This window comes from Phycomyces blakesleeanus (genome assembly GCF_001638985.1).
Source record: "Phycomyces blakesleeanus NRRL 1555(-) unplaced genomic scaffold PHYBLscaffold_7, whole genome shotgun sequence".
Taxonomy (NCBI): Eukaryota; Fungi; Mucoromycota; class Mucoromycetes; order Mucorales; family Phycomycetaceae; genus Phycomyces; species Phycomyces blakesleeanus.
The window spans coordinates 692,809-720,292 of NW_017265140.1; the positions used below are offsets into that span (position 1 = coordinate 692,809).

Here is a 27,484-nt window from a genome sequence, read left to right on the forward strand (position 1 = left end):
TCTAATATATTGCGTGACTAGCGCGATTTTTGAATTTATTAAGCATATCTGCTAAAATAGTATGAACAACTCCTGGATTTTCCAACGCTTTTTCCATCACAACATGTAGAAACCCAGTATGACAGCTAGAGCTATATTCTTGGAATGTAAAAAAAAATGGTATCATGTTTTCCATTCCTTTTATAATACCAGAGGATTGAAGTGCTTGGACAAACAGTTAATATATATGCGTCTTGGTCTATATATGATGCTGATGCCAGAAGCGCTCAAAATCTTTTGATAATATCCGTAATTTTTGAAAAGGAATTATATATCCCACTCTGATAACTCCAGTCTAGGAGACATATTTTTGGTTCTTTTATTTTTTGATAACATGAGTGATGGAACTGTAAGAAAAGATTTTACGAAAGGAAGGCAGATACAGTGTGGTTAAAAGAACGGTGTATTCCTGGGGAAGTGATGCTATTTTATCTTTTCAGAGCGAAGCATATATAACAAAACAAGAACGGTATGGATTATGCAATTATCGATCACATTGAACATACTCTTCTTATTTCGTTCATCTAAAATATTCATCACTGACAATAATATAAGCTGTAGTACCTTGTGGAAGCTTCAATGGCTTAGCCTTATTTTGATTGCCAGCATTTGTTTTCATGAAGGGGCCAACCTTCGAGAAGCACTGTTACAAAGGAAAGAATAAAGTTAAAAAGAATAATATTATACAACCCTCACAAGGAGTGTGTTTTGATAAATTGTATGATATATACATTATATCATTGATGGTAGAAAAAAAGTGTAAATTGTCATTCTTGTCCCTGAAGATCGTAATTTATGCAAAAAAAGAAGGATATTTCTGTCTATACTATAAAAGCTTTATTACCACACATTATGTTGAAATAAAAACTGTATGAATATTCTATTTCAAAACAAAGAAGCTTGTGACGGGACCAGCCATGAGATATATATTTATTGTCGAACAACAAAATAATACACACATATATATGTATATATGTATTTAAAAATGAAGTGATATGTAAAGAAGTTAGAAGGGCAGCAGCAAATATATGTGGGTAAGGATAATTAATAAACGAAAAGAAAAAAAGCAAAGGAGAGATACGAAAAAAAGGGGAGGGTAGGGAGGGATAATAAATGAAGCAATTATGTTCATTTTAGTCTTTGCCCATCTCAGCTGCCAATTCACGGCTACGATGCTCGGCAGCAAGGACACCATCCATAATAGTCTGACGAATATTGTTGGCTTCGAGAGACTTAACTGCAGCCTCGGTGGTACCATTGGGCGAAGTCACCTTTCTACGGAGGGTGGCAAGATCATCCTCGGATTCCAGGGCCATACGAGCAGCACCGATGCAAGTCTGGACAGTAAGTGCCTTGGCATCTTCAGATGACAGGCCCATTGCAATACCGGCATTCTCTGTACAACGTATTAGCATTCCTCTTTTATGCTAATTTTTATTTATACAGTTCCAAAAAAAGAAAGAAAATCACTTACGCATAGCTTCCATTACAAGGAAGAAATAGGCGGGTCCACTACCACTCAATCCGGTAACGGAGTCAATCAATGATTCACGATCAACCCAGGACACCTGCTTGGATACAGCAGATAGAATAGATTCTGCAGTGGCACGCTGGGAAGAATTGACCTGATCGTTGGCATACAGACCTACTGCACCCTCACCTAATAAGGCAGGTGTGTTGGGCATGCAACGAACAAGCGAAATGGACTCAGACGAGTTTATCCAGCGCACGATGTCAGAAGTAGTGATGCCTGCGACGATGGAGATGATCAAGGGAGAGGGGTTTTTGCGGAATGCAGGCGAAAGATTGTCAACCACAGTGCGAAGAACCTGGGGCTTGACAGCGAAGACAATGACATCGGCACCATCGATTGCCTTAATGTTGTCAGTTTCGCTGGTAATCTCGGGATACTTTCCCTGCATATATTTACGACGTTCCTCAAAAGGCTCAGAGTAACGCAGACGATCTCCAGGGTGACCGCTGGCGAAAAGACCGCCAAGGATGGCTTCAGCCATGTTTCCACCACCAATAAAAGTAATGTTGGGGCGAGTGTTTGATGCGGAAACCATTGGAAAAATCTGACGATAGAGAGCAAGTAGACGGTAGGAAGTACGTTGGATATGGTTCATCGACAGAGAACAGAGGTTGGTATTTATACACAAATTACAAGAGAAAACACCATGTTCAAAGGGCGAAGATCAGCAGTCACGGCTGTCTTTGACTAAGGATTGGTCACTTTTCCTAAGTAGGCAAGAAAAAGAGGTCTGAAACATAAAGTACAAACTTTCTATTGGTCTGTTGTTTTCTAATCTTCTTCGTCTTCATCCTTCTGGCTGGGTGTCTCATAAAGGTCCTCTTCACATAATGCACCACATCTAACAAGTATAAAACAAAATAAAACGAAAACAAATTAAATCCGGATCAATTATTTTCCTCGTCTTCTTGTTTCTTCATACCCCACTAAGCAATCTTCCACTGCTTCTGGACTGAAACGCGGCCCGACTTGATCAACAAAACGGACCATATTTGCAATCAGAAGCCCACTCTTATAAGCCAAAACAGCAGGTGATCCAACAAGATCAAACTCTAGATCAAGTGCAGACACCCTGATGAACTTTGCTAACGCATAAGTGCTTGCTAATCCACGCAAATGGTCATCCAACTTTCGACATTCAGGTATCGACTACAAAATTTGGAGTTTTCATTTATACATGTAAACCAAAAAAGAAGAGGGAAGAAGAGAAAAAGAATTGGGCTAGACAAAATGCATCTTTGATGACTTACGTTGTCATAAAGATGGATAATGACTGGTACTGTTCTCCACTCATTATCAATAGCTGTTGCATAGTCATCGGCATTTACTGTTTCCAAAGTACCAAACAGGCGATGCTGTTTTCGTACACCATGATTACTCATCTGTCTCAGCTCGCCTAGTCGTTTCTGACGATACAAGGCGAGAATCTCTTCATCCTCCAAGAGATCATCATCACTCTCTTGGTGTTCCAATACAAGCACTTCTTGTTTAGATGCAGCAACGTCTTCCAAATAAGTTGTTGTCATGAGTGCTTTGGAAAGCATTCGGGAATTGTGTTCATCCCGTTTGGCCTGTTCTGTTGCTACTTTGACCTTGTTGTAGTATGCATGATCTGCCATCACACCTTTTGGACCTGTGTGTCTACCATTACCAGTTGGACTACGTACAGGCTCTGATGTTTGTTGATTCTATTTGTGTGTGAGTTTGATGTAAGATTGTTGAAAAAAAAATGAAAAAAATTACATTGGCAACTGTAGCTTCTTCTTCATTATCTGATGCATCTGTATCTGCTCCACTATCATTTTGTGCTCTGGCTCGAGCATCCTCATCCTCATGAGTTGCGTTTAGTATTTGTGCCCAAAGTGCGTCTTCCATGATGTATGTTTTTTCTTGTTGACAAAAAAATGAAGTGATTACAATAGGCTGTTGTCGTTATTTTTGCTTTTAAAATAAATGAATAAATAAATATAATATAATAGGATTATTTGATTTGATTGTGGTTAGGTTTTTGTGAATATTTATTAAAAAGGAAGAAGAAAAAGAAAGAAAGAAGAAGAAGAGAAAAGTAATGGACTTTTTGAAATTCAAGCTCCCTTGATTATTCTTGTTATTCTTCTCTGTTTCACTCCTTTTTTTTTCTTTAGTTATTATTATTATTATTAGTATTACTATTATCTTGTAAAGGAGTCCCCTGTGGTGCGGTTTTCCATTTTGGTACCTATACTTTTCAGTCATAAAGAAGATGGCCTTGCCCTGAATTGATCAGGTCTCTCGTGGTGATTTTTTTTCGGTTGATTAACTGTACTCGATCAATTCAAGTTTAACAGCCATTTATATACATAATATATATATATATATATATATATACAATATTATATTATATAAATAAATCATAATATTTATTTATTTTATGTATAAAGGTTATTATGTTAGTTGGCTTAATCCAGGTGGCTGGTCGTGAACAAGTGAGTGAAATGAAGGGGGTGGGACAATAAAACGAGCGAGAAATTCAGTGATAAAAAAGAGAGTAAAGATGAGAGCAAAGATGAGAAAGAACGGGAGGTGGGGTGGGGGTTGGAGAGGGGTGGGCTCATACAAAATTAACCCACTCTATTTTCCTTTGTTGCCTTATTTTTTTATTTTTTTATTTTTTACACTCCTTTTCCGCTCTTTCGTCTCTCATTCCACATCATCACCACCACCTCTTTCCCAAACCCTCCTTCCATTACAGTCATTCAATCTTATTCACTATGGGTGCTAATATGTCAAAAGCTCTCGCCAAACTGTTTGGCAGTAAGGAGATGAGAATCCTTATGCTTGGGCTAGATGCCGCAGGCAAAACAAGTAAGTCCACCATCATCATCTGATCTCGGATGACCTTTTTGTGCCCGACCGGGCATCTTTTTTTTTCCCATTTGACATTCCCATCAGTAGCATGCTCATCATCCTCTTAGCTATCCTTTATAAACTCAAGCTTAATCAATCCGTGACTACGATCCCTACAGTTGGATTTAACGTCGAGTCCGTGACTTATAAGAACGTCAAGTTCAATGTCTGGGTAAATAATCATAATAACGACAACAACAACAAAAAACAACAACAACAATATATTTTCAACCAAGCCTCTATCTTTAAGGTGTATTAATATTATGTGGAACAGGATGTGGGAGGACAAGACAAGATCCGTAACCTGTGGAGACATTATTATACCGGAACACAGGGCCTAATTTTCGTTATTGATTCTCAAGACCGTGATAGAATTGACGAGGCGCGTCAGGAACTGCACCGTATTATCTCTGATCGTGAGATGAGAGACTGCCTATTGCTTGTTTTTGCCAACAAACAAGATCTTCCTGGAGGTAAGATCAAATAAGAGAGGGATCAATTTACAAGGTGATTTATTGTTATTGTGCAGCCATGTCACCCACAGAAGTGACAGAGAAGCTCGGGTTGAACAAGATGCGAGAAAGGGCCTGGTATGTTCATCCTTCATGTGCCACTACCGGCGACGGTCTTTTCGAAGGCCTCAACTGGCTGAGCCAAAACGTAAAGACAAAGTAAATCGAGATAATCAAACCCACAAAAAAGATGAATCAAACATACAAAAAACAAGGCAGCAAAATTCATTCCTTTCTTGCTGAACTTATTCCCCTTCTATTACTTCTTCTCCTTGCAAACCCTTACGAGGAAGAAGACAAATATCATCATTTATTATATGTTATTTCCACTCCAAATCTTTTTCTTTATTTCTATTTCTTTTTCCTTTAACCATGTCTTTCTTGTTATATCTATATCTATATTTTCCCTAATATTCACTTCTCACACCTTTTTTATTATTTCTAAAAAAGAGCCCTCCCTTTTAAAGTAGAACCTTTTATTATATTACTTATAAAGGAATTTAAAGAAAAATGAATATTCCAAACTCTATACATGCATACATACCCAGCACCAACGGACACTTGGATGTTGGTGTCAATTCAATTCAATCCAACAGTTCAGATTCTCATTTTACAGTATTGGAACCATTACCTTGGAATATGATTAATACGGAACGAGCAATGTGCGTGTGTGACATTGAAAGAATATATAGCTTCCTCATTATTATTACTATTCTTCTTTATTTCTCTCTTGTATTGTGGGTTGATTCGGAATTCTGTTTTCACGTGCTATAGTTTACCTTATTTTGTTTGTTTTGTTTTAATAACAAATATAAATACAAATTATACTAGAGCTGTCATTTTTACATTTTAGATATATACTATATTGGATCAATTGATTCAATATGCTTCTGATTATAATATATTAAGGTTTATGTATTCTCAGGCGTGCACTGTTCTTCTAAAGAGTTAAAGATAATTAATAAACCTCTCATCAAAATGCGGATAAAGCTGACCACTAAAGAGGGCATCTTTAAATCAAGAATAACTATTGATATTATTATTATTATTATTATTATTATTATTATTATTATTATTTTAATTATTATATAAAAAGAAGAAAAATATTAAAAATCTATGATTTTTGATATAATCAATCTAACAAGGAATTACTTTCTCAAATTATAAAATAAAGGACCGTTATTTATAGAGTCGACACTTCGTCTTGTTTTGGATAAAGAGCCTTTGGTTTTCAAAGTTTGATGCGCTAATATACCTTTATAGCGGAGTTTAAATTTTTAAGTTGTTGAATCAATCTCAATAACTGTTGCAGGCGGAATGCAAATGTGGCACACCCAAAACGGACATACATGTGACTGTGAGGATAACCAAATGTGAGGTTCATGAAAATGAATTAAATTCTAATTCACTGCACTAGTCAAGAACGCCGTCGTTTGATCAAATGGCGAATTGCTTGGCTACCACCTACACCATCAGTCGAATGCCAATGTGGTGCTATCAAAGGTAACCAAATCCACATGCTTAGATTTCCCGCCACAATCCCTCTCGTTCAAAAACTCCGGTACTTGATGGATCCTGCTCCTCCAGAAATTCATCTAATCGAATATGTTCTCAACTGTTTTTCCAGGTCCCTCAGATAACCTCGTATGTGTTACGATTTGTGGCTGTGCTTGCTTGTATTATTACATGCTGTTGATCAAGCCACAGAATTCTACAAGCTGCCAGAAAAAAAAAACTCATGATCAAATCCTCATTGCAGAAAAATTTCGTGCCAAGAGACAAACCCGCCCTCACCACATCCCGCCGCCCCTTAGAGAACGTGTCCCTGGTGATCCGCTCCCAATTCTGGTGCCGTCAGTATCTAGTTACTTATTCTCGATTCTTTCATGTCATTTATTTTTCTTATATATTTATTTCACCTGTATTCTTACCAGCTGTATTATCTATTTTTAGTCTTAGTCATTCTAAAACCCGTTTTCCCCCACTGGGGTTTTTTACGTGCTCTCTTACTTTTTATTATATTCAATTAATCGTTGGCTCTCATTGGGTCGTCTAAATTTCAACGTGCGTGATCCCGAAAAACCCACAATAAAATCCAAAACATTTTCACCTCTTCAACAAATTTGACTTAAGACAAAAAAAAAGTATAGGAGAGAATTGAAACAGCTTCAAGATATTAACATTTATTCCCCAACGCACCATACTTATAAAGAACTTTTTCAGAAACACTTTAAAAGTAATTTGCTTCTAACAAACGACTTTCAGTAAATTATTTCCAATATGAACAGGAGTGGCGACTTGAATAATATGTTTAAAACACTCATATAATGGTTTATTTATTGGTTAGATACTTGTTCCTGACTAATAAAGGAGCTTCTTTAAACGAAACTTACAAAACGAAAATTACAGTAGCAAAATATATAGCTCCTCAAAACAGTATGAGATTAGCACTTTTCGATTTAGTTTAACAGAAATACATATAAATGTGTAACGTACACAATAATATTTTAATTTCTTTTGTAGCCTTCAGCCGAGTATTAAGTATAATATTACTTCTGTGTGCAGTAATGAAAACAAAGGTATAAGCAGTGTTTTTTTTAAAAAAGAAATCCCTGTTAAATTATATAAAAGATTGAAATATATTATGAACTCTGCCTGTCTATAAGTTTGATCTTTTTAGTGTAGACTGGATAAGCATCAATTCAGCTTCTGTGTCTTGGATTTCATTTTGCACCACAAGAGCTTTCATACTACGGACGGCCCACGGCATCCTCTTTATACCGTTTGCATCTATAAAATGTTGAATAAATTGCACCGAACTTTCAAGAACAAGACTGTAGTCTGAATCGGTTACTATAACATCCACTAATCCTATTTGAAGAGCGTCGGTGGCATGGACTTTGGCAGCAGTACCAAGAATACGAAGAGTATTTTTACGACCAATTCTCTCTATCAGTCGTCTTGCACCGCCCCAAGGAGATGGAAGTCCGTTGCGTACTTGTACAAACGATAGATAGGCGGTATCTCCCATACAGATAAAGTCCATGGCAGCAATCAATTCAGTTCCTCCTCCCACCGCTGGTCCAGCCACCGACCCAACAGCGATTAGTGGTAAACGAGAAAATCGTGCAAGGATACCGTACATAAATTTGTTCATAGCTGATATACTTTCAGGAGTTTTAAGATACTGACCAGCAAAATCAAGGTCTGTGTCTATGTTACTAAAAGTGTCATCTCTGCATGTACACTCTTACCAAGACCAGCGCAGAATGCCTTATTAGGCCCACCAGTAACTATTACCCCTACACGATTGTCATTCGTGTCCTTCTCAAGATGTCCGACAATTCTGTACAGTTCGGCCATCATTTTCCCAGATAATGCATTATGGTGATCAGGATTCTCAATTGACACTAAACTAATTCCTGGGCGATAGCAAGGCTCGTACAGAACTTTCCCTTTGCCTAGGTATTGCAGCTTTTCGGCAATTACTGAATCCGAATCAGAAGATAATAATGAGATGGACATTACAAATGAATATTTGGTGTAAAAAAAAAAGATAGCCTAATATGGATAACAGCCTGAAAATAAAATAAAATAAGTAAATCATGCAAAAAATTAAGCCTGCTTTTTTTCTAGGTTCAATTCATCGTCTCATTATTAATTCGTATAATTTTCCCACTCATCTCAAAATGGACGCAGATGAAAACGATTCCAATCCTTTTTCAAGAAGGAAATCACCAAAAGTAACTAGCCCACTTGGTTCTCGACGGGCAAGTTTTCCTGAAAGTAGTCAATTGATGGCATTAGTTAGCAGCACAAGTACACCAAGCCAAGGTCTTGGTGACAGCCGTACACATTCACACATACCATTGTTATTCCCACACCTTCCAAGTGATTATCTACCGTCTCCTTCCAGCCCGAAGCATTTTGTTCTAACTTATGAACATTCACGGGAACATCGCTTATTGGGTGCGGACACTATTAGTGGTCGAATGCAATCAGTTGCATCACTGCAATCGCCTCTTATGGTTCGACAAAGATCCCGTTCAGCAGGTCAGACTAGATTAACACCACCTGGGGAATTCCAATCACGACAAGAACAGGACCTAAGACAAGAAAGTTCTCATCTGGCCATTGAGAGTGGATCTAGTATGAGCAATACATCTGAACTAGTACCCTATAGGGAGTGGACAGTTATTTCGTAAGTAGCCTTTGTTCACACATATTAATCTTCTTTTTTCCCCCAATTGGCTAAAAGGAATATTTATTAATGAAATAATACTATAGGCGCAACGATATTAGTGGCCAAATGGTCCTGTTTAATCCAGAAACAAAACTCGTGACAGTCCAACGGTATATGCCCGATAGTTTTGACCTCCCAATTCCCACATCCAACACCCAATCTCAGGTAAGTGTATTATCCGAACAAATGGTCCTTTTTTCTGGATTACATACTTACAAGGATACCAAAATATGTTTAGTCAAATAACAAGTGCCCAATGTGCCATCGCTCTCTACCTGACAGACAGACGAATGATCATGTAAGCAGAAATAGAAATTATAAGATCCATAAATAACTCAACTCTTATAACTTATAGACGAGCGGACCCAATTTCATGGACAGAAACTACTTTAGATTGTTGGCCTCGAGTACGAAAGCGTAAGTTGATTTAAGCTCTTGATCGGTTTAAATAAACTTTCCGATACCATCAATAGAGGAGTGTCACCACCCAAGCAAAAACAGTCAGAACAAAAGTCGGAAGAGCATGTAGAGGAAAATACGGAATCTATTCACAGCGATCATTTGAAAGCCAATGCATTCAATCACGGATACTACGAGAACTTTTTTGTCGAATTAAAGAAACTAGGGCGTGGATTTAGAGGAAGCGTTTTTCTGTGCAATGTAAGACACGCTAAGTACTGGCTTCAAGCTTACTTACCAATATATATAGCATGAATTGGACGGTGTTAAATTAGGGAAATATGCAGTTAAAAAAGTGGCCATCGGTAATAATCACCCATGGCTTGTAAGAATGTTGAGAGAGGTTCATTTATTGGAAAGATTACGACATCCAAATATTGTGAGCTATAAACATTCATGGCTAGAGTATAGTAGATTAACACCATTTGGTAAGACGACGATTCTACAAAAACAAAAATCTATAGAAAGCATACTCAAAAATAGTTATCATAAAAATATAGGTCCAAAAGTTCCATGTCTATTTATTCTTATGGTAATTCTCGCTTTGTGCAAGAGTCTACAATGCATGAATGATAATTTGTGTCTTAGGAATGTGCCAACGGAGGAAACCTTGAAGAATATTTGGAACCAGAGGTTACTCCTTTGGAGCCAGAGTCTCTTGGTGGTAAGAAAAAGTCTGCAAAGGAGCTAAAACGGGAGCGCATTCGAAGACAACAAGGAGTTGAAGAGATTGAAAAAGGACCAGAGATACACAAGCGCCTTTTGAGCATGGCCGAGGTCTGGTCTCTGTTCTTGGATATTGTCGAAGGATTGGCTCACCTTCATCAACAAAACATTGTTCACCGAGATCTCAAACCCCCAAATCTCTTACTCAAATGGGATGAGCGTAGTCGTAATCGAGGCCAAACTGACTTTTGGAGAAACAAAGTTGGGCAACATGGCATGTAAGAATACTTTTTTTAGAGTAATACCTAAATATGTTTTCTGCTCTCCTTTGACGTATTTTACCTTTAAATCTTAGCCCTCGAGTCCTGATTTCCGACTTTGGAGAATGTGAAGACTTGGATGAGGACCCTGATAATGATCGTACGGGTGCTACAGGAACTTTGGAGTTTATGGCGCCAGAGCATGTTGCTTTGGATCCACAAGGAAAAAACAGGGTCGAGTATTCTTCAAAGGCAGATATGTGGTCACTTGGAATGGTCCTATACTACCTATGTTACTCTCGGCTTCCTTATAGTAATGTTGATGATGTTGATATATTACGGAACGAAATTCTTGCTTTTAAAGAGTAAGTTGGTTTGGTTGATATTCCAAAGCTCTGGGAACAATGACAGCTATCAACTTCCCCAATTGACTCTTTTTTTTACAGAGTCAAATTCCCAAAATCAAGATTCGATGTCTATAATGGGCATGAGAACAATATTGATCCAGGAATGGTAGAGGCAATCCGGCAGCAAACTATATCACCAGACATCCCGCAGGAAATGAAGATATTAATTCGGATGCTGCTTTCAACGGACCCCAACAAACGGCCTTCTTGTGAAGAGATCTTGTCAAAGTTGCGACAAATACAAAGCTCTGGGTTTCACATAGATGGCACTTCTATTCTCAGAGAAGTCCCTGAAAATCATTCACGCACAACAAACATCAGTAGCCCGACAAAGACAACGTTTGTTATGCCATATGAGGATCGAACCAGACTAAGGCGCTCTTCCTGGGAATCTGTTGAGACAAAGTACATTCCAAAAACAGAACCTACGCGAGATTCTCCTTCATTTGATAAACAATCTATTAGACCATTATCTAGCCAAGAAGATGGCCAGAGTACAAGCAATAATTTGGTTGAAAATGAAGCACCTGTACAGGTTACGCGAGACAGTGATGGAGATGTTCAAATGGATGAGCAAGATTACGAAAATATGCCTAGTCGACATCCAAAGGCTGTTAAACGATTTGCATACACTACTGGGCATGGAAATGATACAAGGACATTTGGAATTCGGAAGAGAAGAAAACGAGCTAACAGAGATACCGAGAATAAAATTGATTATGACTTGTACAGCCAGTCTAGCGCACCTGATACATTGAGCAGCGAGGAAGATAAAGACGAATTGACGGAAATGAATGAAATGAGTGAACCAAATCACCTACTGTTAGGATCTCCGGACATTCAAACTAGCTGGTTCTTATTATTTGATAGAATGAGGATGCCTTTTACCATCCCTCGACGCTGGGATTATACGATGGGAACATGGTTGCAGGCAACTGAAGATCGATACTATATTAATATGTTAAAGACAATTACCGCGATTATAAAGGTAAATGAAGATATCCAAGACATATACGTTTACTAAGATCAATCAATTTCTTCAACATATTTAGGTTGCAACATGCACCTACCCATGTCACCCTTATTCGCCATCGCCGACCATACTGTACCCTATTGTTATCTTGGCAACCCTAGACTTCTGGAGGTAAATGAGCTTTTCATTTACTAAAACTAAATGCATGTGTTTTAACAGAATATATTGATTTTTTTATTAGTGATAATGTCTCACAAAGCATATTATTAGTAGTATTTCATCTAGTGTGGGTAATTGGAGTTGCACTTTTACGAGGTGGTATGTGTGCTGCCTAAACACTTTATTTTCCTTTATCTTCCTGTACATTATCCTCTATATACATATTTTCTGAATATACACATCTATCTGGCAATTGAATCTGAGCAATAATTACAGTGCCTATTAACCTATATTCGCACAAATTCAGCGATCAACCATTGTGTAATACTCTTATTATGTCCATAAATCTAGTGATATAGCTTCATTATATATTTTTGCTTTTAAAGAAAAGCAAAACATCGTTTACATTTTATATGTCTCTTACATAGACATCTTGATTTTGATTTTAAAAAGTATACATGCTTCCTAGTAACTAAAATATATCTTTGTGTACACAGATACCTCTGTTATAATTTGAGCAGCTTATACTGACCTTCATTATATAATAATACAGTGTTTCTACTTGAGATTGAGACGATGTCAATTTTTTTTTGTTTTGGAAAAACGAATGTTTTTGTAGTGTAGGATGACATATAAGTATTGAATTAAAAGAGAGGATCGAGGTTCAATTTTTGACAAAAACGGGTTTAGGTCTTGAGAGTAGTACCGACAATGGAAAAAGGAACAAAAGGTGATTTGTCAAAGATGGAAATCTAATATTGACTCAAAATAGCAAGAAGTGTGTATCCAAAGGCACCACAAGGAGTAATAGACGAGTTCAGGGAAGAAGAAAAAAGAAGCGAAAAGTGTCATAGAGTGTGTAAAGACTTACAAATTGTCTTTACAAAAAAATTATATGATGATACGGAAAGCTCTTCCTCTAGAAAAAAATCATTCAGCTTCCCCACAAAGTATAAACCCGGTATCGATTTAATGAGTGAATTGATACTTGACGATAGACCAACCAGTAGCAGCATCTTCAATCATATTATTAGCATGGTATGGGCGCTCTCACCTTTTAGCACAACATTAATTAACTCTTTTTCTTTTAACAGAGCAACACGCTTTAAATCAATATCTATCAAGGCCCACGTAATGGTTAAATTTTATCAAGTCATTTTCTGTACAAAACATTTAGTGCAAGAAATTCAAATTTTCTGCTTCCTATCCTTATAGAAGTTAAATACACTGAAGACATGTAATTTTATCGTCGATTAATTGATTGATTGATCATGTTTTATCAATAATGAAACAATATTTAACAGTGTCAGCTGTACTTATCATTATCATTCACAATACCATGACAGAATTGGCCAATTTTGCTGTTGTCTCGGGAAAAATCTTTTCTTTTGGAACTGCTTTGCCATGATTGGGCAAAATTCTGTTCTGCTTGATTTCTCATCAACATTTGATCATTTGCAGCTCACTCCTCTCAATCCGCTCGTCGCTCTTGGGCATTTTCTGATTCAACAGAAGCCATTACTACGATGTATTGATCGAAATGACGACGAAACGAAACGATTACTTTAAACTATTGCACAACATATTTTCAGTGATGGATTGAAGGAAAATGAATTAATGGTCACGGTAAAAGATTTGCACGAAATACATGGTCAATGCACAAGAGCGAAATCATATTTGCTTGAAGATGTTTTGGATACAAGTTTAAGAAAGCGTACTCTAGATTGCTTGAATCAAGTTTTCCTCAGGATCAATGAACCACAGAAAAATCCGACATGATCAGCACTAGGAAATATTGGCACTAATTCTGCAACAAAAGATTGGCATTCGTTGATAAGTACCACAGCGATCAAGGATAATTTAAATGGGAAACCGTCCTTGAACTTGGTAAAGCAAAATCAATCGCATTTGAAGCAAAGCAAGGAAATTTATGTAATGAATTGCTTCTGTAGATATTTTTGCGTCTTGTCAGTGAATAAAAACAATAAGCTAATAGACGTGAGATTTCTGGTTAGCTTTATCCTGTGTATGGAAAGAAACGTGCTGGTATTTGCGTTCCTCTGATATTTATTTTTTTAAAATTTTGGCACGGGCCAAAAAAAACTTGTACAATGATACAAACATTCATTGACGATGTAAAATGCAATACAAAAGCCAGTAATAGCGAAGAAAAAGGTTGGTTTGTAGCGTAAACAAGAAAACTGCATTATTACATGTTAGTTATTAGTGAGTAATCGCTCTTCGGATATCCCGTTTATCCAAAAAAGGTAAGTATAATATCTGAAGAAGAAGTCTGATTCGTCCAAAAAAAACTAACATCGTTTCAATCTCAAATGGTAGCACTGTAAGTCTACGAAAATCCAACCAAATGTCAAGTTGAAAGATCGCCCAATGGTAATTTTAACTGCGACAAGAGTCACGACGATATCTGATTGGAAGATAGACTTACAAAGATCGACCTTTTTTTGCTCCTCGTTTTGGCCTGGTGTGATTGTTGGTAACGGAAAAGGCTTCAACATTCAAGATCATCAGACGGAATTGCATGGCGCTCATCTTAAGCTGGTAACAGGCTCATGCAAATACTTATTGGCGTGGTGGTTGCCTTTTGGTTAGGTTATCTGACGTCGTCATGGGGGCTGCTTGACCATCTAATCCATCAGGTAAGATTGTGATGAAGGGATCCATTTGTCCTGATAAATTTCATAGACACAATTTCTGTATATCATTGGTGCATTGAGTACCGCCTATTTTATTATATTTATTTTACTAGAACGTATTGCCGAGTCCGAGGCACAACAGGTCAGTGAAATAATCGGATCAACAAGCGCTTTGCAGTAGGGGGAAATGAAACTTAAGCTTTCCTCTAGAATCCTGGGACTAGTTTACGTACATCTGCCCGTGAACATCTTCAAAGAAGAGGAAGTTTCTAATTGTTTATCTTACGCTCCTTTATTGTGATCCTTTCTAAACCTCCTGCATTAATGAATAAAAATAATCGAAAGCAACAGGTGTAAAAGTAAAAAAAACCCGAGAAAAATAGTAAATACAGTATTGCTATATTGAATTCAGACGATGCTAGTTTCCTTCTGGGCGAATCAAAATGAATTTTTAGACAATCTGTTTACCTTTTTTAGACAAAACGAAAATAAAATTGAGACAAAAAAATTGGTGTGGACAAACTAAAAGTTCAAAAAAAAGGGTAAAACAAGTTCATCCTGAACTTAGTAAATCAGACTAATTTATGGCTACCCACACCTTTTTTTTTTAAAAAAAAAATAGCCCAAAATTAGTACAAGTACATATTAGGTAAAATTGTGCTTATAATTCCGTCTCTGTCATTAAGGGAGAATATTTTATTGCAAGTTATTCTAAACCTTGCACCCTATAGCACATAGTTTTCATCAAAGACATGCTCTTCTCAACCCAAATAACAATGGAAGAAGTCTAACCGAGTAGAGTCTATTAAAAAGCTTGCCCTTTTTTGCCCTTTTTGAACTTTTAGTTTGTCCATACCAAGTGGATATTAGTATTTTCTTTAATAACCGTTTTTAAGGAGGAGAAATATAATGACATGAAATGCCTACAAAAAAAAACTTCCAATTTCTTGGATTTTGATAAGATTTCTATATTTTAGAACCTAAAAGTAAAGCAGGTGTATAGCCACCTTTTATATTATCTTAAGAGCTGTAAATCAGAGTACTATTATAACATTTGATATACCAAAAGGCACAATCATATGAAGCTTTTTATAGTTTTTAAAGATCAAAGTACCATAAATGCTTTAATATCGGACAGTCGGCGGTTTCCGTCTATTCACAAGCCTTGAAAGGCACTCTATCGATTCTTGACATAATAACGTTCTGCTATTGTTACTGTTCCGTAAATATATTTAATTACATGAACTGAAGATCTATATATTTGATCAATTGCGATTCGAAAATATTTACAACCCTTTTGCCTTCTCGTCTTCAGGCCTTAGTATCTCGATAAAGCAATGTCTCTTATATTAATTCTATGACAGGATCACTGCAAGTAGTGAGTTGTTTTCTCGATAATATATATACCATTCCCGGCTCGCAAAGAATTCTGGAGTGCCACTCTTGCTGAACCAAGAGAATATATATTATATGGTATCGTAATATCTAGGATTACTTTTCATCCTTGAGATTTTAGACTTGATTTTTCTCACCCTCTGCTCTCTTTTTCTTCACTTACATTTATTCCAATACAGATGCTTTAATGGTGTATTTCACGGTTTCTCATGATATGTATTCGCATTCCACTCCGTTTTCATATACTTGGGTAGTCATCCAATCTAGAAATCAACGTATACAAGGCCGTTTCAATAATACTCTTTGGAATTTTTATACCTGATTGAGGTCTTATTTTCTATGTAATCCAAATTATATAAATTCATGCTACAAAATCGGCCACCGACGTTATGTACTCATATTCTCTATTACATATAAGCCTACATATCTTCATACTTTCTGGCAGGGAATATTTAGAAATATTAAGCAATATACTTAGTATCTAACTTAACAACATGTCTTTAATCATTTAATACCTATAGCTTATGTTGATGTTTCGTATCTAAACCCAATTGACCTCAATCGTCTTGCTCTTCCCAAGACTATTTGCTTTCTTATAGCCTCTACCGAAAGCAATATTGCAAGATTCTCTCCATGTACTTGTCTCACTTTTCGGCTTTAATTTTTTATCTATAGCGTTATATATATATCAGCTTTATTCCTTTTGTCGACATGGAGGTTGTCAGAGGTAAATAATGTTAAACCTGACCAACTCACCTAGATTCTCATCAAGTTTTTTTCCTCTTTCTCATAGTTTTCTTTTCTGCTCGAAAGTTAAATCACAAGTTTTTTTTTGGGTATGGGTGAGTCACTGTGTGGCGTTACCAGAAGAATGTTGCAGATGACATAATACAGTATACTTCCATGGTTTGTTAACGTTTTCGCAGCACAACTCTGGTATACAGATATATATATATATATATTATACATTCTCCCGGCATATTTCTTCTCATATAAGCTTTAGCCATCAGCGATATATATTTGTATACAGTAATCTCATCCGAATTCCGTCTCCGTACCTACCTATATACTCTTTCCAAAACTCTTTCGAGCAGCATGAATTTGTTTTTGAAAGCTTATGTTTTCTACGACAGTTGTACGGTCGGGTGGAATGCCATATTAAGGTTTCTACTTACCCGATCTTTTGTGTCTCAGAATATTGTCAATTTTGTGGATTATGAGCTTTGCCATATATCAATCGGAATAAGACGACTGATTACTTCCAGGTTAACAGCTCACGTAAATATATCGTATGAAGTTAAGTGCTATTCCAGGTGCGTCTGAGCTAGCCACTAGAGAATACAAGTTAGTTTTATGTCCACCTTGTATTATGGTGTAATTCATCAGGAAATATATGCAATATTTGTCTGTAGCCTCTACCATACATGCCATCCAGTAGACCCGCTAGGAATGTGTTAATAATATACAGCATTTTCTTTATGGTGTGATAGAGGGTAAGACAGGCGTAGTTATATACAACGCTTCTTTAGATTAAACCATTTAGCTATTTTTTTCTTCATCTTTCCCTTCCTATCTTTTGTAATACCAAAGGTTTACTCCCAGGAATACAAAGCTAGTGATTTGATGCTTTGCATTTAAGCCAACCATAAATACAAAAGAAAATAACATATTTTTGTATATCGTATATAAATTTTGCGATTTTGAAAAAAGAAAACACTATTCTTCTCTAAGAACATAATCGCCGTCTAAATCTCTTTTATGTTGTTTCTTCAACACCTTCATTGTCGAATTTTTTTTATGTGGAAAAGATGATATTGCATGTATGAAACTTTAAAGGAATGTTACAGCATTTTCCAGTATCTTAGAGATTACTCCATTATATATGATTACCACATGCTGTAATAGTGATATAACTCGGCTTCTTTCTATTGGACCAACTATTTTTCTGGTCTCAAAAAAGCATATCGGTGCTTAATTTAGACAGCTTTTTCCATGTCATAACGCAAAAATAGAGCATTTAAACCATTCATTTTTAAAACAGCGTTTTATCGAAAAACAATACAGTCCACTCGGAGAAAAACAAAGAAAGCATTTACATCGAAACACAATGAACACAAATAGACAAAATAGCTGGCAAATAAGGGGTGAAATCAAAACAATAGAGAGAAACCATACTACGTAAAAGAAAGGGAGAGAAATATAGACACGAAGGGAGAGACCATTAGTTCGCCATTACAAGCTGGTGCTGCTGATGGTCGTCTTCCTCTTCTGGTGGTGAAGCAAGAGGTTGCTCCTGCTTACCTACTGCAGTCACTATTTTTGGCTGCTTTGCCAAAGGAGAGGACTGGTGAACTTGATTTCTTGCTAATCTGAGGGTGTCTGGGCTACTTGGAGGGGAAATACGGATAGGCGTGGATGTTCTGGGCTGAATATACTGTAACAAAGGACTACAGGATGGACTCTTGGAAGTGTTACGTCCTTGAGGCTCCGGCTTGAGCGAAATTCGTCCACGAGTACGGTCTTCAAAGAGCGTCATAATGTTGCCATGGTCACCTACTCGATAAGAAACCGAGAAGGGGTCAATCCACAGAACAAAATCACGAGGTAAATGGATATCGACCCATGCAACTGGGATCGATGCATTGTTAGCGGCTACATAGCAACCAAGTCAGCATCACAACGTTGTCATGACAACTAAGGCGCAATCTACCCATAGCAAGGACTGGGTCAAGCTGTCCATTAAAGTTAGTGAGGGCCCGGAAGCCATTGCCACGATAAGGCTGAAGAGGATCCCAATGGTCAACAAAACGGTCTTTGAGTAATTCCGTCAGTTCATCTTTTAGCAATGATAGTTTGTCTTGGTCGAGCTTAGATTGCAGTAGTCGGCCCAGGAACTCAACAGCTTGAGAGATTTCGATGTGCATTTTGGCATTCAATAAACGTTTAAAGTAAGAAAGGTGAAAACAACGTGTGAGTTTCGTCCGTTCACTTTGATGATGGGACTCGGTTTTCATCGCAAAGCGGGATTTAAATTAAAACCAGACCTTTCCTTTCACATCCCAACCAGATGAAATACAGTATTGGCGGAACTTTCCCTTCCAGCGTCTCCCATTTCCTCTCCTGAACACATGAAAAAGAAAAAGCACCAATCTATGACAAGGAAGCCAAACATACGAGATCATGTCGGAACGGGGTTCTGAGCGGTGAGCAAATGTGCAAAAAAGGAAATCTAACCAGGTCTGTTCCTCACAGTCACGCCAATGAAAAGGCACAAGCACAACTACAAAAAAAATAAGACGCGCTTTGGCTGGTTTTTAAACCGAACGACACTCCCTTTTGCTTGTAGTCCGTGATCATGAGCCGAAAGACATATCTACCAGAACTTCCAGATCTCGACTCAGCAGCAGATCTCGCTTATGTTGATCTTGACACCAACACACTCCCCATTGACAATCACCCTTTTAATCATCAAGTAAGATTAATTTTAAATCAACGTTTTACATTACTTATTTTGCATACAGGTAGCTATATTCCTTCCAGCGTGTTCTCTTGAAAGAGCACAAGCTCATCTAAATCAAGATCTCGGCTGGTTTTATCAAATTGATATTAAACTATCTACTTTACTCGACCCTACTTTCATGAAAACGTATGTTCAGTCTGGTATGTTCTATTGAGCCAAATCCAAAAATTAAACAAATGCCCCTTTATCCATACCTAAACTCCTCATTTTTTATTATATTTAGGCCATAAGAGTTTAGTATTGCATAGTGTGGATACTCATCTGGACTCAGACGATGTGATTGTTTTGGATCTCAATGGTATGTTGAACTTTTAATTATACCCACTGCGCATACACATCAAAGAGAAAGTAAGATGGATCGAATACCTATATAATTTATTTGTTTGCAATTTTTTTTTGAAAATAAAGGTACACTTGTCATGAACCTTACAAAATCAACCCATGAAATGTTTGGTATTCAGGCCAGGAAACAAACAAGAGCTGATATGAAACGCCAACGATATGGTAATTAATATCAAGGCTAATTGATAAACGGCTCATCATATTTGTAAAAAAAAAAGTTGTCAGGATTGATCTTGGGGATCCAAAGCTAGTTCCTGGTACTAAAATGTATGAAAGATTATTGTGGTGTTTGGAAAGTACCTTCACAAACCCAATCAAAATGCTCGCAGCTTCAGTGGACAAAGGTAATGAAGACTCCTGGATGAAAAATAATGAGGGCAAATAATGACAAAAGGTTTGATCTATTCTAGTGACAGGATCTGCATTGGATATTGAATGGCCTGCAGGTGTATCTTACAGAAGATTGGAAAATAGTGCTCATATTGAGGATATATCTGGGATCACTATCCCTTCTTTTGATAATTTACGACCTGCAGCATGTACATCTGAGAAAATGTGGGAGCAAAAGTCCATTGATGCAGTTGAATGGCTTGGCCTTGTGCACTTGAAAGCAAAAAGGTAAGTAAGGGGTGAAGCGTACTCCCTTTATATTTTACTTTATCTAATTATTCTCTTATTTCAGACTGTCTAGCAATGACAAACCAGACCCGTTTGTGTCTACCTATAGGGCACCTGTACCTAATGCAGCACATCAACATGGTGTTCTTGTTACCTGGAAAGGGTTTATTCTTCCGGCTCTTATTAGCAGTATACTCTCAGCACTAAGGTATGTACTTTAAAAAGTATTTGATATCTTTATCTAACGAACGGAGCAAACCAAAATTGCTGGTAATATTTTCTAGAAAGCTAATGTCTGTCAAAGTAACTGAAAATTGGACTTCCCTGACCGTTTGGGGTTTCCATGATTCGCCGTTCGGATGGGATAATATGCAGCACTACTATTTTGTGGGGGGTGAAAATGATTATACCCTTCTTTTATTGCCGAAAACAGATGAAGAGAGTAGCCAAAAGATGGCTATTAGCTATAAGATGTATGGCAGCCATCATGTTATCCAGTAATTAGAGGTTTAAGTATCTGAACACATGAATATATTTTGTACATACTTTCTTTTTAAAACTTGTTCACCTGGTAACCAAGAAACTATAGACCTTAGGGGAAATAGGGATATTCTGGGGTTAATATGAGAGAAGTTCAATGGTTGACATTATACATTAATATGACATTCTCTAAGTGTATTACACAAATGAACCTTTATTGAATTGTGCAAAGGTAGTTTGTAATATGTTACTCAAGTATCAAGATAGTTCCGACAATGATTACAATATTACTGTATTTGATATGATACACAGACGTTTTTCTGGCATAAACATACGACTCTAAATGGCTTTTTGCGGCCAGTTCACCGAATACAGAAAATATTCAATATTGATATTCCTATAATTAAATGTGGCTTTGGTACCATGCAATACATCTCCCATGCGATCCTTTTTTTTTTGTTAAGCAAGCAATTTAGTAAGTTACTAGCTCTGACTTTGGTATATTGAATAGTTTTTTGGAAGGAATATGAAAGAGAAAGATTGTTTCACAGTATTCGTGTGTTCATACTTTACCCCAGAAAAAATAACATTTCAAATTATATATGTTTGTCGAAGACGGTTTGAATACCGGATTTAAATTTAATACAGTTTCTACTTTAGATTGAGACAAATTAAGAAATGTTTTGGACGAATCAAAATGTAATGGTGTGATTCAATAACACATAAAAGCGAGCAAATGACAAGAATTCATTTAAGCCATCGTATTTGTGAAAATAAAACATGCCACCATAAAGAGGCCTTCAAACCACATTAGATAAGCTAGCATTGTTACCCACCATGGTAAAAAAAAAAGAAAGGTTATTTTAGCAGGAGGCTTTTCCAAGATAAACCTTTATGCATATCCAGAGCATATTAAAGAAAAATATACTCCTAAATATGTATTTTTTTATGGTGCTGGCTGAAAGCCATATATTTTACAATAGATTAACCTATACATCATGGAATAGAAAAATATTTCATCTTCTGCTATACGTTTAATTATATAATAATCTTGTCAGCCATAATATGCACTTTTCATATACAATAAGTATTCGTAAGAACACAAACTTTAGCACCAACGAGAACAACTATAAGCACATGATATATATTTCTCGAATTATGATACTGTCTACTTCAAACCTATCAGCAGTTATGTCATAAATACTATCCTGTCTTAATAAGCATTATTTGGTAAAGTTTGGAGAAAGTTATCCTATCGACACTCGAATTCTATGCATGTCTTATGCGTATTAATTTCGTGAACTATGTATATTGCAATAAGGATTAAATTATTTCCCAAGATTCTTAAGTATATACTCAACATAGTCAAGTAATTGGAGGATTCTGCATCTGCAATTGGGCAAGTATTTGCTGTTCTACAGTAACAATATTAATAATAAAACCAATTGACACCCTAAATAAACTAATCCTTCCAATAGTTATCCTTCAATTGAAGGCCTTGGCGAAATAATAACAATAATCTTCTTCTGTTGGAATAAATTTGATCTACTTGGCCATGTTATATTTTATAGGAAGAACATAGATGGTTGGGGAAAAGTTGTTGGTTCAACATGTGTATGAGAGAAATAATATATACAATATATTCAGTTGATAGATAGGTACAAACTGTAACTAACCAAAGATCACACATATGAGAAATAAATAAAAGTAAATAAAATGAAAACATTTGATTACGAGAAGGACAAGTTTATAGAATATGTTAAATAAAGAGGTATCTGCAGGCATATTAAAGCGGGCAGCTACATCATTAGAAACGAATATCTCATATATACAATTCTTAACATTTTATTGATACTTTTTTTTTTTTGCTTTAGAGTACTAAATTATAATACTAAGCTTAAGCCATACGCTGTTATCCCTAGATTAGTTAAATAGTAAAGCGTGAGGATTGACAGAAAAGCGTCGTGTTCTAATACTTATTGTATTTTCTATGATCTTTAAGCTTACTACTAATAACACTAATCATAACCAGCATTTATACTCCGTACATAACGAATATCCTTCACAGCCAAATTTATCTATTCCATCTTGAGTTTATCAACGAATACAAAACGATATTTAATTTTTGTTAAAATGAACACCTTTACATATTCATGTGGGTATGTCCAAGTGTGTCTGTACAATCTAGGATCTAGCTGGAATGCACACTAAAGCTTGTAGAAACAAAAAATGAAATAATATACAGTCTTTTCTGATATTAAAAACAAGGACATGAATAACACATGAATCGTCCATAGAACTTTTTATCTTTTTTTTGGCACTCTTTCAACCCCAACCACTTTCACCAGCAGCTTGGAACAGTCGCATATCCGAATGACCGAATCGCCAGGAACCTACCCACAGTCACACTACGTGACGCAACAAAAACACGAGCGATAATCCAATGCGAGTGCGACTGGTTACGATTTGCAGACGAGGTTTACCGATTTTTTTAAGAAAAAAAAAAAGAAAGCCCCTTACCTTTCTCCCTCTTTCAATTACAAAATGGGAATTCAGTTGGATAGAGCTCTTGATGAAGTCATCAAGGAACGTACATACGAAAGATCTGGTGGAAACAGAAACCAAGATAGATTTTCGTCTGGCGGTATCCGCAAAAGAACTGCCGGTCCTGGTTCTTCACGCATCGTACAATCGTTTGTTCGAACTGTTCAATTAAGAGACAGCCCCTCTGTGAGTCTGTGGTAGTCTACTGCTGTCTTCTTCTCGAAATAGCATCTGACTTTGACTTCCGGCACCCCACCAGAGCAACGACCGGACCGTCAACCAGCAGTGGAAACACGATCTCTTTGAAGACAATCGCTCTAATGGTTATAGCAATAACGAAAATAGATCCATTACGTCTCGGTTAGGTGGAAATTCTGCTGCAAGATCAGTAGAAAGTAATGAGATTACTATTGAGAATCTTCACTACAACGTTACGGAGGCCGATCTCCAAGTAAGTTGGAAAATTAAATAGATATCAAAAATGTTTGCTTTTTTTTCTTTTCTTTTTTTTATATTAAACCTGATTATTATTTTCTTTTATTATTATTATTACCATTACTATTATAGGAATTGTTCAGAGCAGTTGGTCAGGTTGAACGTACACGTATTCAATTTGATCGCTCTGGCAGATCTACAGGTACAGCCACTATTCGTTTCTCCAACAGCGCAGACACGCATAAGGCTATTGAAAAATATAACAACCTTGAGCTCGATGGTAAGTCAGAGCATGATGATAATACACAAATATGTGAAGCATGACTGTCTGATTGAATCCATTGGATTCAAACCAGGTCAAGCAATGCATATTGTGATTGCACCACTACGCACTAGCCGCCCCAAAGTCTCAAATGGACGCCAGAATTTCCGAAGCTACACAACGTATGTTTATTACCACTCCTATGGAAACTCCTTTCTGTCTTCTTCTTTTTTTATACGTTTATACTGTCGAAGCAAGTTGGTCAAAGGGAAACATGCACACAAGACTGCGTGCTAAGCCAACCAGAATGGGAAATTTTCTTGTCTTTTGGGGATAATACTTTCTGTACTATTTGTTCAACTTGATTATCGTCATTTTGAACCTCGATTTTATTGTATTATGCTGAATGATCTTATTTATTAACAGCGATCGTGGAGACCGTAATAATCGTGGAGACAGGAATGACCACGGCCGTGGAGGACGCGGGGGACGTGGAGGACGTGGAGGACGTGGAGACGGTAACCGCGGAGGGCGCGGAGAAAACAGTCGAGGTGCCAGAGGCGAGGGCCAAAGAAAGGCTAAGAGCGCAACAGAGCTTGATGAAGAAATGGAGGCTTATATGAAGACAACAGAAAAGGTGCGTAATAATAATATTATATATATATATATATATACACTCTTTATAATCAATCTAAGTTTATATTGATATATCTATATCAACCTATTTATATAGACCATTAACGAAGATGTCGATATGGCTTTGGACTAAAGCGAGAGAAAGAAAAAAAATAATACAGCCATGGGCCTTGGCTGCCTTACATGAAATCATTGGTGTAACCTGCTCAATCACATTCTGTTGCTTACCAGTGTGCTTTTTTTTTTTACAAATGCTCTTTTTGTCATTTGATTAAACTTCATGTTATCGGCTCATTCACATCGTCTGGTGGCGACATTCTATCTTCTTTTATTATGCGCAGCGGGAGTGTTGTCTCAAACGATTCGTAATCCTGCATTCTGGCAAGAGCAGTTCCTTCGTAATGTCAGCAATTCGGATGTCCTTGCAAGCTCTGTAAATGATACATCCAGGCTCGCTTCTTCCCAGGACTTTCAGACTGTATATGCTGGAACAGACAGTATAATGACCTTTAGGGTATGTAGTTTTCCTGCTAATAGTGGTAGCAGTAATAAAAGGTGCTGGTTGACAACACAGTACAACAAAACAAAACAACACGACACAACACGACACAACATACTTATTGTGTTGACCACCTAGCGTGCTATAGTTAGCTTTGAGAAGTGCTGCCTTTCGAGTAATCTGACTCTCGAGCGTCTGCAGAGCATCAACTATAATAGTAGCTTACTGAACAGTACAATAACACAATCAAAAATTGCTCTTGTTGAGCGTGGGGGTTGCAACTGGACCGAAAAATCTGAAGTAGCACGTAGTCTATCTTTAGCATACAGTCTTAATGTGGAGGCGGTAATTATCTACGACAACACCAGCTACCCCGCCGGTGATATAGAATACACGCTTACCGCAACTGTCGGGACAACTTTTATTCAAGCTTATTCAGGAGAGCTTGTAAACGAGCGTAATATTTCTCACATGCTAGACAATAATATTGTTGTGGGAAATCGTAGTCTTCCACTCTATTTTGTACCAAGGTTGTATGGTCGAGCCCTTTTAAATTCATATGCAAAAGCTTTTGCGAAACTTACAGCAAATGAAACCTCCTATTGGATGCTGGCTCCCGTAGTTCGAGCAAAAGAATGGACTAGCTCAACAAGTACTAACAATAGCACTGCCAGTCAGCCAGGTACTGGTGTAGATAGTACTCCGACTGGCAGCCATGAACAGACACTAGAGGAGTTCAAATCAAGTAAAAAGTATTTGTCTTATATTATTGGACTGTCTGTATTATTGTTTGCAAGTAAGTGAAAACAACAAAGACAGCAGGATCAATCAATCAAACAATCAAACAAACAATTGGAAAGTACATATTGTTTAAACTATGTTTTTTTAAAAGTCATAATTGCGGCGTTTATTCTCTTACGTTGGTGGATGAAGAGATCTCTTGCTAACCAGTTAGCCCAAGAAACACAGAGAAGAGAAGAGATATATCGCATGGAACAGCTCAAGAAACCACTCCCAATAAATGTCCTTAACTCATTTCCAGTAGTAAAATACAAGACTGGGTGTGTTAGAGATACTAGCTGCTCTATATGTCTGGATGATTTTGAGGAAGATGTACATGAAATACGCATACTGCCTTGTGGACATGGCTTCTGTGTTTTGTGTATAGGCAAGTACTACTACCCAAAAAAGAAAGAAGATGCAGAAGTAATGGACATAAGTAATGACAAGAATAATCTTATTGTCATTGGTGTGCACCAGATCCATGGCTTTCACAAAAATCGACACTCTGTCCAACTTGCAAGCAAAAATGTTATAACCCTGAAGGCTCTGGCGAAGATGAGGAAGAAGAGTCCGAAACAACAAACAGTTATGCTGCTCTCCCAGCTGTTGTTTCAACCAGCACACTACCACACACCATGCAAAGAGATATTACTCCTCGCACATCAATTGATGAAGTAGTTCCTATCGTGCCTACCATACCTACAGAAACAGCAAACAACCGGCCCGGATCGCCTAATTTATCAAAAGTGCCCAAAGAGGACAAATCTTTGTCAGACACTGTTGGGCCAGGTGTTACTGAATCATCTGATACAAGCAGTGTAGTTCTTGATACAAATCTACTAATTAAAGAAGAAATGTCTGGATTCATAAACTCGTCAAATCCAGTATTATTGTCTACTCAACATGAAGATTCGTCAAGGCCTGTCATGTCAGATGTAGAAGAAAGAACCATTCAACAAACGCCCATTGACATTGTCGGAGATTCCACCAGCCACGCCGTACAACATGAAGCTACCAAATTGGATACAGAAGAAACAAAGAATACTCTTACGCACAAGCATGATTGAGAATATATATCTATACACCAACTACTACATCAGACTATATATACATATATCTTACATATAACATAAAATAATATCTTATAAATGCCATTACCTACATACTGGAATAAT

The 27,484-nt window shown here is 37.0% G+C and overlaps 12 protein-coding genes across 12 annotated transcripts; 7 read left to right on the plus strand and 5 right to left on the minus strand.

Annotated features, from left to right (window-relative positions):
* Nucleotides 1-925: 925 nt before the first annotated feature.
* On the minus strand, nt 926-2,115 carry PHYBLDRAFT_158393 (hypothetical protein). Its single transcript, XM_018433778.1, has 2 exons — nt 1,514-2,115; nt 926-1,435 (listed from the first exon to the last, which is right to left on the minus strand). The coding sequence occupies exons 1-2, from the start codon at nt 2,106-2,108 to the stop codon at nt 1,173-1,175; spliced, it is 858 nt and encodes a 285-aa protein (XP_018293434.1). The 5' UTR covers nt 2,109-2,115; the 3' UTR covers nt 926-1,172.
* Nucleotides 2,116-2,344: 229 nt separating this feature from the next.
* Nucleotides 2,345-3,448, minus strand: PHYBLDRAFT_64316 (hypothetical protein; the record flags this gene model as incomplete). The annotated part of the gene is made up of 4 exons (XM_018441281.1): nt 2,345-2,414; nt 2,496-2,722; nt 2,824-3,261; nt 3,317-3,448. The coding sequence occupies 4 exons, from the start codon at nt 3,446-3,448 to the stop codon at nt 2,345-2,347; spliced, it is 867 nt and encodes a 288-aa protein (XP_018293435.1).
* An 820-nt stretch (nt 3,449-4,268) lies between these two features.
* PHYBLDRAFT_123868 (hypothetical protein) lies at nt 4,269-5,499 on the plus strand. Its single transcript, XM_018428958.1, has 4 exons — nt 4,269-4,417; nt 4,528-4,631; nt 4,734-4,932; nt 4,989-5,499. The coding sequence occupies exons 1-4, from the start codon at nt 4,324-4,326 to the stop codon at nt 5,132-5,134; spliced, it is 543 nt and encodes a 180-aa protein (XP_018293436.1). The 5' UTR covers nt 4,269-4,323; the 3' UTR covers nt 5,135-5,499.
* A 789-nt stretch (nt 5,500-6,288) lies between these two features.
* PHYBLDRAFT_166643 (hypothetical protein) lies at nt 6,289-7,027 on the plus strand (the record flags this gene model as incomplete). The annotated part of the gene is made up of 4 exons (XM_018435452.1): nt 6,289-6,344; nt 6,389-6,474; nt 6,599-6,824; nt 6,925-7,027. The coding sequence occupies 4 exons, from the start codon at nt 6,289-6,291 to the stop codon at nt 7,025-7,027; spliced, it is 471 nt and encodes a 156-aa protein (XP_018293437.1).
* Nucleotides 7,028-7,432: 405 nt separating this feature from the next.
* Nucleotides 7,433-8,496, minus strand: PHYBLDRAFT_186386 (hypothetical protein; the record flags this gene model as incomplete). Its single annotated transcript, XM_018439233.1, has 2 exons — nt 7,433-8,184; nt 8,226-8,496. 2 exons carry the CDS (start codon nt 8,494-8,496, stop codon nt 7,631-7,633), a joined length of 825 nt encoding a protein of 274 aa, XP_018293438.1. The 3' UTR covers nt 7,433-7,630.
* A 116-nt stretch (nt 8,497-8,612) lies between these two features.
* Nucleotides 8,613-12,427, plus strand: PHYBLDRAFT_180781 (hypothetical protein). Its single transcript, XM_018438359.1, has 12 exons — nt 8,613-9,172; nt 9,259-9,379; nt 9,453-9,512; nt 9,570-9,631; nt 9,688-9,874; nt 9,924-10,101; nt 10,174-10,205; nt 10,262-10,617; nt 10,695-10,964; nt 11,046-11,994; nt 12,059-12,150; nt 12,221-12,427. Exons 1-12 carry the CDS (start codon nt 8,661-8,663, stop codon nt 12,312-12,314), a joined length of 2,913 nt encoding a protein of 970 aa, XP_018293439.1. The 5' UTR covers nt 8,613-8,660; the 3' UTR covers nt 12,315-12,427.
* Nucleotides 12,428-14,249: 1,822 nt separating this feature from the next.
* On the plus strand, nt 14,250-14,976 carry PHYBLDRAFT_166646 (hypothetical protein; the record flags this gene model as incomplete). Its single annotated transcript, XM_018435453.1, has 4 exons — nt 14,250-14,313; nt 14,366-14,405; nt 14,708-14,798; nt 14,845-14,976. The coding sequence occupies 4 exons, from the start codon at nt 14,250-14,252 to the stop codon at nt 14,974-14,976; spliced, it is 327 nt and encodes a 108-aa protein (XP_018293440.1).
* Nucleotides 14,977-16,397: 1,421 nt separating this feature from the next.
* Nucleotides 16,398-17,420, minus strand: PHYBLDRAFT_166647 (hypothetical protein; the record flags this gene model as incomplete). The annotated part of the gene is made up of 5 exons (XM_018435454.1): nt 16,398-16,453; nt 16,509-16,527; nt 16,747-16,859; nt 17,055-17,123; nt 17,366-17,420. 5 exons carry the CDS (start codon nt 17,418-17,420, stop codon nt 16,398-16,400), a joined length of 312 nt encoding a protein of 103 aa, XP_018293441.1.
* An 800-nt stretch (nt 17,421-18,220) lies between these two features.
* Nucleotides 18,221-19,148, minus strand: PHYBLDRAFT_186388 (hypothetical protein). Its single transcript, XM_018439234.1, has 2 exons — nt 18,901-19,148; nt 18,221-18,842 (listed from the first exon to the last, which is right to left on the minus strand). Exons 1-2 carry the CDS (start codon nt 19,112-19,114, stop codon nt 18,412-18,414), a joined length of 645 nt encoding a protein of 214 aa, XP_018293442.1. The 5' UTR covers nt 19,115-19,148; the 3' UTR covers nt 18,221-18,411.
* Nucleotides 19,149-19,545: 397 nt separating this feature from the next.
* On the plus strand, nt 19,546-21,171 carry PHYBLDRAFT_166649 (hypothetical protein; the record flags this gene model as incomplete). Its single annotated transcript, XM_018435455.1, has 8 exons — nt 19,546-19,662; nt 19,712-19,850; nt 19,934-20,008; nt 20,119-20,214; nt 20,271-20,396; nt 20,463-20,670; nt 20,735-20,878; nt 20,955-21,171. 8 exons carry the CDS (start codon nt 19,546-19,548, stop codon nt 21,169-21,171), a joined length of 1,122 nt encoding a protein of 373 aa, XP_018293443.1.
* A 2,516-nt stretch (nt 21,172-23,687) lies between these two features.
* On the plus strand, nt 23,688-25,324 carry PHYBLDRAFT_77688 (hypothetical protein). The gene is made up of 6 exons (XM_018443287.1): nt 23,688-23,880; nt 23,954-24,145; nt 24,262-24,409; nt 24,486-24,573; nt 24,818-25,028; nt 25,125-25,324. Exons 1-6 carry the CDS (start codon nt 23,695-23,697, stop codon nt 25,158-25,160), a joined length of 861 nt encoding a protein of 286 aa, XP_018293444.1. The 5' UTR covers nt 23,688-23,694; the 3' UTR covers nt 25,161-25,324.
* On the plus strand, nt 25,308-27,376 carry PHYBLDRAFT_143650 (hypothetical protein; the record flags this gene model as incomplete). Its single annotated transcript, XM_018431034.1, has 4 exons — nt 25,308-25,541; nt 25,665-26,271; nt 26,419-26,775; nt 26,853-27,376. The coding sequence occupies 4 exons, from the start codon at nt 25,308-25,310 to the stop codon at nt 27,374-27,376; spliced, it is 1,722 nt and encodes a 573-aa protein (XP_018293445.1).
* Nucleotides 27,377-27,484: the final 108 nt, after the last annotated feature.

Bases quoted from the DNA above. Each gene is read 5' to 3' on its own strand.
- PHYBLDRAFT_158393 (XM_018433778.1), bottom strand. From the start codon at position 2,108: ATGGTTTCCGCATCAAACACTCGCCCCAACATTACTTTTATTGGTGGT. The intron at 1,436-1,513 runs GTAAGTGATTTT...TACGTTGTACAG, and splicing joins CCTTGTAATGGAAGCTATGC to AGAATGCCGGTATTGCAATG.
- PHYBLDRAFT_77688 (XM_018443287.1), top strand. From the start codon at position 23,695: ATGGGAATTCAGTTGGATAGAGCTCTTGATGAAGTCATCAAGGAACGT. The intron at 23,881-23,953 runs GTGAGTCTGTGG...GCACCCCACCAG, and splicing joins AATTAAGAGACAGCCCCTCT to AGCAACGACCGGACCGTCAA. The intron at 24,574-24,817 runs GTATGTTTATTA...ATTTATTAACAG, and splicing joins AATTTCCGAAGCTACACAAC to CGATCGTGGAGACCGTAATA.
- PHYBLDRAFT_123868 (XM_018428958.1), top strand. From the start codon at position 4,324: ATGGGTGCTAATATGTCAAAAGCTCTCGCCAAACTGTTTGGCAGTAAG. The intron at 4,418-4,527 runs GTAAGTCCACCA...TCATCCTCTTAG, and splicing joins AGATGCCGCAGGCAAAACAA to CTATCCTTTATAAACTCAAG. The intron at 4,632-4,733 runs GTAAATAATCAT...TATGTGGAACAG, and splicing joins ACGTCAAGTTCAATGTCTGG to GATGTGGGAGGACAAGACAA.
- PHYBLDRAFT_186388 (XM_018439234.1), bottom strand. From the start codon at position 19,114: ATGCACATCGAAATCTCTCAAGCTGTTGAGTTCCTGGGCCGACTACTG. The intron at 18,843-18,900 runs GTAGATTGCGCC...GTTGCTATGTAG, and splicing joins TGACCCAGTCCTTGCTATGG to CCGCTAACAATGCATCGATC.
- PHYBLDRAFT_180781 (XM_018438359.1), top strand. From the start codon at position 8,661: ATGGACGCAGATGAAAACGATTCCAATCCTTTTTCAAGAAGGAAATCA. The intron at 9,875-9,923 runs GTAAGACACGCT...CAATATATATAG, and splicing joins GAAGCGTTTTTCTGTGCAAT to CATGAATTGGACGGTGTTAA. The intron at 12,151-12,220 runs GTAAATGAGCTT...TTTTTTTATTAG, and splicing joins GCAACCCTAGACTTCTGGAG to TGATAATGTCTCACAAAGCA.